The 8,892-nt window shown below is 37.4% G+C and overlaps 1 protein-coding gene across 1 annotated transcript in view; it reads left to right on the top strand.

The window, feature by feature from the left end:
- LOC110449456 (piezo-type mechanosensitive ion channel component 1-like) overlaps positions 1 to 8,892 on the top strand; it is a 122,477-nt gene that overhangs the window by 105,909 nt on the left and 7,676 nt on the right. Inside the window, 5 exon segments of the mRNA XM_021496332.1 lie at positions 59 to 75; positions 2,613 to 2,642; positions 2,830 to 2,946; positions 4,886 to 4,965; positions 5,266 to 5,473. Of these exon segments, the coding sequence (XP_021352007.1) occupies positions 59 to 75; positions 2,613 to 2,642; positions 2,830 to 2,946; positions 4,886 to 4,965; positions 5,266 to 5,473 (452 nt within the window).

The following is an 8,892-nucleotide window of genomic DNA, read 5'->3' as shown; positions in this document are numbered from 1 at the left end:
AAATGTTTAAATCTTTTAATAGGTTCTTATGAATCAAACACTGATATTCTGCCTGTAGTGTGAGATTGATACCAGGTAAGCGATTCAGGCCCATTGGGCCTCTTGTTTTGGCAGTGACATAGTTCCCTCACAAACTACATACAATACATGAATCATTACATCCCCACTACTACTGCCATGCCCACTACACCTCAACTGCATAAAATATAGATCCTGCAAAATTGACCGTTTTAGCAAATCTGCAAAAATAATGGACCAGAAAAGAAGAAACTTGAGCAGTATTCTCACAGTTTTAATGATACACAGATACAAGCTTGTGTGGACTTGTATGTTGGAACATAAACCCCTTATGCCCGTATTTAAGCAGTAAACTGCATAGATGTGGCAGACATACTGGTATAACTGCCACATGTGTCACATACAAACTTATCATGGTGCAGGTCTGACACATCTATGCATTTTCGTAAAAAACATATGTCTTTTCCAACTTTCAAATTTCCTGCTTATTACTGTCAGTCAGGTCATGCAGGTCAATATCTAGAACGATACAAAAACAACAGCTGACGTCAGGCACCATTTCCTATACAAAATTGAAAAGACTAAAAATGCAACTTTCATTATGAATTCATTTGTTTTTAATATATATTAAACTGTAAAATCATGAATTTTCATGGCATTAATTTTCGTTTATTTCGTGGATAACAAATAATCCACGAAATTAAATCCCGGCGAAAACAAATTTGGTATGATATAGATAGGGGAAAATCAGAAATCAGCGTAATATAATGTCCTTGAAATATGATAGTACCGGTATATGACAACCACGAAATTTTAACCCCGTGAAAATAAATGATACTACAGTATATATAGAATATTCTCTATAAACAAACTATAAACAAATAACATTTTGTAAACTACTTTATCAGCGTCATAAAACATTTTTATCGATCGTTTTTTGCGGCCTTTATTCGGCATACGTTTACATTGTGCAAGTCAGATGTATTTATACGCCCTGCACAGACCAACTTCAGTTATAGTCTCATAACATAAAGCTGCTATTGGCAGGAATTTAGTAGTAATAGTTTTGTAATTGATCAATTATGATTAGAAAATAATCAGCTGTATGGTATGTATATGTTTCCTTGTAGATTTTTTTTCCTCGGGATTATAAGCATAGTTTATTGAGGGGAAACAGATATTCATGTTTCCCTACAACCAGAGTTAGAAAATATTATAAAGGGAATAATTTGACCTGTTATTTCTGAAACAAGAGGTCCCAGAGGGATCTTGGTGCCCACCATTGTACCATCTTCATTAGTTCTTCGTCAGTTCGATCTTTTCTCTTCTTTCCTCTAATCTGTTTGATCGAGTCATGTTAACAGTAAATGCACCCTGAGATAACTTTTGATCTAAACTTAATACTGATGTGTATGAAAGTGAGTTTGTCATTTCACATATTTACTAGTACAGTACTTAATGTGGAAAAATAGATCATTGCAACATGAAAGATCTGTTTAGTTCTTCCTTTAGCCATTTTGTTTTTAGCTCACCTGGCCCAAAGGGCCAAGTGAGCTTATGGCATGGTGCGGCATCAACTTTTTACTTTAAACAACTTCTTCTGAATAACCAAAAGGCACAGGGTACTGATATTGAGCCTGTAGCATGCTGGGATGAAGGGCTACCAAGTTTGTTCAAATAAATGACCTTGGCCAACTGTCAAGGTCACAAGGGTCAAATCTCTTTAAATCTTCAAACGACTTCTTTTCAATAACCAAAAGGCCCAGGGTATTGAAATTGGGCCTGTAGCATGATTAGATGAAGGGCTACCAAGGTTGTTCAAATGAATGACCTTGACACTCTTTCAAGGTCACAGGGGTCAAATGTGTTAAAATCTTCAAACGACTTCTCAAAAACCAAAAGGCCTAGGGTACTGATATTTGGCCATTAACATGCTGGAATGAAGGACTGCCAAGTTTGTCCAAGTGAATGACCTTGACCCACTTTCAAGATCACGGGTAAAATGTCTTAAAATCTTCAAACGATTCCTTTTCAATAACCAAAAGGGCCAGGGTACTGATATTGGGCATGTAGCATGCTGGGATGAAGGGCTACCAAGTTTGTTCAAATGAATGACCTTGACCCACTTTCAAGGTGATAGGGGCAAAATGTCTTAAAATCTTCAAACCACTTCTCAATAACCAAAAGGTCCAGGGTACTGATATTGGGCCTGTAGCATGCTGGGTTGAAGGACTACCAAGTTTGTTCAAATGAATGACCTTGACCCACTTTCAACCGAATGTCCTTGTTAGACATTCAAGGTCACAGACGTCATATGTTTAAATCTTTTAATGGGTTCTTATGAATCAATTTTTTTTTGCCTGTAGCTGTATTTTAGTCCACTTTTAGGATTAAAAGTGTGAGATTAATACCAATTGAGCGATGCCGGCCCATTGGGCCTCTTGTTTTGAAATAGGGGGAAATATGCGCTGTAGGTGCATGATCCGTCCTGGTGCATTGATATATATATAGATGTGTATGTTTATANTCACCAGGTAAGTACACACATGTAACATAGAGTTCTACGTCAGCTTTACCAGGTAAGTACACACAAGTAACATAGAGTTCTACGTCAGCTTCACCAGGTAAGTACACTAAAGTAACATAGAATTCTACGTCAGCTTCACCAGGTAAGTACACACATGTAACATAGAGTTCTACGTCAGCTTCACCAGGTAAGTACACACAAGTAACAGAATTCCAGGTTGCCTAAAGTTACAATCTTAGCACAGATGAAGTCAAGTAAACTTGTACGTTAATTCTCATTTCTAGGACGCCAAGTTCATCCCAGGCAGGAGAGTCACTCAGTAATGAGTTTACCGCAAAACTTGATCCACTGACACAGAACAAGTTAGCGGAGATCGTGGAGAAAATGCATGGTGATAAAGTGTGAGTAATAAAACCTCCATGCTTATGTTATGGTCATGTTGGTTGAGAGGTTGGAGCGAAATCAGAATACATCTTTTAACAAGTTCCTGTGAAATAGGGCTTGATAGGTTAATCTACCAACTTAAAATTACAACATTTTATGTGTTGATTAGATTTTGAATACAAACTTGTCAATGTCAGTCACCTATTTTCATTGTTGTCATTTTGTTACGTGAATTAACATATTGAATAACTTATTCAATTGCTCATGTGATTAAGATGTTGTGAGCACTATTCTAAACTTAACTTTTAGTATTTAAATGTAAAGATTGACAGATTTTTTTTTATAATTTTCACACCAGTATAAAACAGTAGGAACATTAAAGCAGTACGATGAATACAATAAGGATTGATCACTTTCTCTAAATTCAAAATTTCCCTTTGCTGTCAGAGAGACAAGGTCAATAATTAGAACAGGGACAGAGGAACTTTACTGACGTCACCTGTTGTTTCCCACACAAAATCTAAATGTTAAACAAATCAAGCTATCATATCTGATTCATTTGTTTATTTTTTTTTTATTGAAATGAACAGAATAATCCAATTTTATAAGTGTTGATATAGGTGCCAGGGAACATTTTGATAAGTGTTGATATAGGTATAGCCAGGAAACATTTTGAGTAATGTTTTTTTAAAGAACTATATTCTGAGTATGTAGTCACACAATCGTAGCAGTAGTGGTTAGGATATATGTATTCATACACTGATATAGTAAGAATTGCCTTGAAATAAAAATATAACACTACATACCAGTTGGGCATTACAAATGCAAAAATATTTACAATGTTTTGATGTATCTGACATGTTCTTTTAATTATACTCTCACCAACAAATAAGACGGTTTATTGACGAATAAGACAGTGGATATTGGAATCAGATTCTGTGTATTATGTCCTCTCTTGGCCAGAACTCTGCTCCTCAGTCTTACTTCATAGCATTGCTGTCCATTGTTCGAGAGCATGTCATGACCTTGGCTGAAGGTCATATCTCAGAAGGTCAAGGTCAAGGAGCCATCTAAACTATTAGTTCAGTACCTGACTCTGGTCACCATCATACTTCATAGCATTGTTGCCCATAAGTAAATAGCACATCGAAACCTTTATACCTGTCATGCAAATTGAATAAATATATACTAGAATCTCTTTTCAGTAAGGGACGGTATTTTACTAGAACCACTTTGTCAGACGATCTGTCCTTCCTTCTGTCCGTCCTTCTGTCCTTCCTTCTATCCTTCCTTCTGTCCTTCCTTCTGTCCGTCCTTCTGTCCGTCCTTCTGTCCTTCCCTCTGTCCGTCTGTAGACGAGTCTGTTGAAGCTTGGTACACATTGGTTTACTGGAGACATTCTCCTTCTATCCTTTCCTCTGGCCGTCTGTAGACGAGTGTTGAAGCTTGGTATACATTGTTTTACTGGTGACATTCTCCTTCTATCCTGTCCTCTGTCCGTCTGTAAACGAGTCTGTTGAAGCTTGGTATACATTGTTTTACTGGTGACATTCTCCTTCTATCCTGTCCTCTGTCCGTCTGTAAACGAGTCTGTTGAAGCCTGGTACACATTGTTTTACTGGTGACATTCTCCTTCTATCCTTTCCTCTGTACGTCTGTAGACGAGTCTGTTGAAACTTGGTACACATTGTTTTACTGGAGACATTCTCCTTCTAGTCTGATTACATTTACATTATTTCCAGAATTATGCGCATAATATCTGTAACCTGTTACACATTGTAAAATCAGGGTGACCAATTCAGGCCTGTGGGTCCTGTTGAATTACGCTATAGGAATATATGACAGGAGCTGATCTGAATCCATGTTAGAACTAGATCATGAATCCTTTAAGAAATGTTTTAGGTCTTGCTGTAAAACTCAGATTGGTTGATGAGATTTTCTAATTGGTTGTTTCAGGGAAGTGAGCGAGTTATTCCCACGATTTATACATCTGCCGAGTAAGGGCCGAGCTGCCGAGGTCCGGGAACTCTTGTTTGGTAAAACATAGCCACTCATTAGCTTAAAATCACACAGCTACAATCTGAAAAATCAGATTTTTGTCTTTTCTTTTGATATGAAGTATTTTTCTTGTAGGCAAATGTAAAATAAAATGAATGTAGTAACATTTTACCAGGTGACAATCATGATAACAGAACTGTTAAAGTTAAATGTATTGTAATGTAAGAGGAAACATTATATTGCCAGCCATATCTGTACTCGGGACTCACTTTCAAAGAAAACAAAACAATAATTAAATCACTTTAAAGGACTCATTATACAAATGCTTTGGTGACCAGGTTCCTCAATCCAGTACAGCAATGTTTCGCTGAGTCTGCGTAACGACACAATCTCCGAGTGGTGGCAGGCCCAGGAGGTCGTTTACGGGGACAATATATTCAGTCCAAGCGAGGACGGAACTAAAAGGAAGCTACTTGATACCCTGACGCTCATCACCTTCAACGACCGCGTCGCACCCGAGGGATTCTCTTTCATCACTGGATACGGGTAGGTAATCTTAGTGGTGGAAGGTCAGATATAGGGGAAGGTAATCTTAGTGATGGAGGGTCAGATACAGGTGGGTAATCTTAGTGATGGAGGGTCAGATAGGGGTAGGTAATCATAGCGATGGAAGGTTAGATAGGGGTAGGTAATCTTAGTGATGGAGGGTCAGATAGGGGTAGGTAATCATAGTGATGGAAGGTTAGATAGGGGTAGGTAATCATAGTGATGGAGGGTCAGATACAATATATACAGATATATAGATAATCATAGTGATGGAGGGTAATCGTAGTGGTGGAGGGTCAGATACGGGTATGTAATCGTAGTGGTAGAGGGTCAGATATGGGTAGGGAATCGTAGTGGTAGAGGGGCAGATAGGGGTAGGTAATCGTAGTGGTGGAGGGTTAGATACGGGTAGGAAATCGTAGTGGTAGAGGGTCAGATAGGGGTAGGTAATCGTAGTGATGGAGGGTTAGATACGGGTGGGTAATCTTAGTGATGGAGGGTCAGATACAGGTGGGTAATCTTAGTGATGGGGGGTCAGATAGGGGTAGGTAATCTTAGTGCTGGAGGGTCAGATAGGGGTAGGTAATCGTAGTGGTGGAGGGTCAGATACGGGTAGGTAATCTTAGTGATGGAGGGTTAGATAGGGGTAGGTAATCTTAGTGGTGGAAGGTTAGATAGGGGTAGGGAATCTTAGTGGTGGAAGGTTAGATAGGGGTAGGTAACTGAGTGGTAGAGGGTCAGATAGGGGTAGGTAATCGTAGTGGTGGAGGGTTAGATACGGGTAGGAAATCGTAGTGGTAGAGGGTCAGATATGGGTAGGTAAGCGTAGTGGTAGAGGGTCAGATAGGGGTAGGTAATCGTAGTGGTGGAGGGTTAGATACGGGTAGGAAATCGTAGTGGTAGAGGGTCAGATATGGGTAGGTAATCGTAGTGGTAGAGGGTCAGATACGGGTAGGTAATCTTAGTGATGGAGGGTCAGATACAGGGGGGTAATCTTAGTGATGGAGGGTCAGATACAGGTTGGTAATCTTAGTGATGGAGGGTTAGATAGGGGTAGGTAATCTTAGTGGTAGAGGGTCAGATACTATATATACATATCTATAGTTAATCATAGTGATGGAGGGTCAGATACTATATATACAGATATATAGATAATCATAGTGATGGAGGGTCAGATACTATATATACAGATATATAGGTAACCATAGTGATGGAGGGTCAGATAGGGGTAGGTAACCATAGTGATGGAGGGTCAGATACCAGTTAATGTACTATATAGAGGTTTCACATTAAGTGTCTTTACACAGACTATCACTGATATCTGTAGAATTTACGGGGTAGGACAGTAAAGTCATTGATACTCACAGCAGCTGCAGACATTTTTCCTGACTTACATGTAACTTTTATTTGTTATCTTGAAAAACATGTCATTTTCTGACAATTTTTCCAGCGCCCTGGGTGCTTATTACAGTAGCTTATATATTTTTATCAATTTATCTAAAGGACTGTATTTATCTTTTATTGCATGAAATCATTTTATTGAATCATAATCGCTGGTGCCCTGCCTAACTACATTACTGGTAAACCTATGATTGGTTACGATCGAAAATCAATGGAATAGGCTGACTAAAGATACTTCAGTACCAGAGTGTCCCCATCAACAGTCGCTGGACAAGGATAGCATTATTATAAAACCTTGCACCCCCGTTATTATAAAAGTAATTTGTTCAGTAACTAATTATAAGTAATGAATACTCCATCCTTAAAAAATTCAAAAATGGTTACAGTGAGGAACAGACAGAAATCTAAACAGATCATTAACCAATCATGGGCTTATTGCGGGAGCGCAATTCTTTCCATTTGATCCATTGAAGTTTTCACTTACATTGTACGTTGGATCTCACTTATTGTATTTGAAGATATCCCTGTTTATATAATATAGGATACTTTCCCCTGGGACAAAGTAGGATGTTACAATGAGTTGGATCCACTGTACAGTGTATTGTTCCTTTTATTGTTTTGTGGCTTTGTTTGCGATTGCCTTATAATTGTGAGAGTTATCTCCCCTTAGAGTAGGATTTTGGTGTCCATGCAGTTTTTTTCAAAGCCTGACAAGATTTAAAAGCCCTAAATGTATTTTTTTTTTTAAATGGGTAAGAAATTACTAATGTTTTCATTTTTTAAGGTAATTTATTGTTTAATTTATTTATTATTAATGTAGGATTAATTTTGAATTTAATATTTGTTTTAATTTTTTGAAATATTCTGTCTTTAACATGTGTATACATGTATTATGTAAGGAAAATTAGCCAGGCTTTGACAAATTGGACTAGTGTTGTTTTATAACTCTTAATTTGTTAATTGCATGTAAATCTTCCTCATTTCATTACAAGGTGATTGAATTACATTAAATATAAAAGTTATGAAATATTCTCAAACTCAACACCTCACAATGTTTTTATATATGCATTCATTTGTACATAGCTTTGTATATCTTTCATTTTTATCCATATCATGTATGTTTTTTATGCTATGTATACACATTTAATTCCATGTGTATCACTTTTATATGGTTGTATTGTATATTTTTTTCTTTACTTTTAACAAATTAATCTTTCTTGCTAACACCTTAGTGTTCAAAATATTCCTGGCTTTGTAGCATTTTCATTATGTTTTTTTTTATCAAATTTTAATAACAAATTGTTTTGTATCAGGATTCAATATAATCATAACCAGAAAACAGCAGAAACTAAATTTAATTCTTGTGAAAACTTAATGATAAAGTTAAATATGACATGATGCTACTGAACTAGGAACACTTACATCACTAAGGAGTTGTGATCTCATTGTTACCATGGTTACATCACTAAGGAGTTGTGATCTCATTGTTACCATGGTTACATCACTAAGGAGTTGTGATCTCATTGTTACCATGGTTACCATCTGGGAATCGGATCCCAATGTTTTGGGTGTCTGTATCATTTCTTTTGATGGTTTCTGTTGTATATGTAATCTTTAACTTAACACTGTGACCTTCACCTTGGTGTTTTGTTAAAGTTAAATTATTTGTTTTATACAACCTTCACCTTGGTGTTTTGTTAAATTATTTGTTTTATACAACCTTCGCCTTGGTGTTGTGTGACGTTCACCTTGGTGTTGTGTGACCCTCCCCTTGGTGTTTTGGGATCTTCACCTGGTGTTGTGTGACCTTCACCTTGGTGTTTTGTGAGATGACCTAACCTTGGTTGTGTTTGACCTTTCACCTTGGTGTTTGGTGAGATGACCTAACCTTGGTTGTGTTTGACCTTTCACCTTGGTGTTTTGTGAGATGACATAACCTTGGCTATGTTTGACCTTTCACCTTGGTGTTTTGTGAGATGACCTAACCTTGGTTGTGTTTGACCTTTCACCTTGGTGTT

The sequence above is a fragment of the Mizuhopecten yessoensis genome, unplaced genomic scaffold (genome assembly GCF_002113885.1).
Source record: "Mizuhopecten yessoensis strain PY_sf001 unplaced genomic scaffold, ASM211388v2 scaffold4615, whole genome shotgun sequence".
Taxonomy (NCBI): Eukaryota; Metazoa; Mollusca; class Bivalvia; order Pectinida; family Pectinidae; genus Mizuhopecten; species Mizuhopecten yessoensis.
Note: the sequence above shows the minus strand (reverse complement) of the source record. Positions and strands in the feature narration are given on the sequence as shown.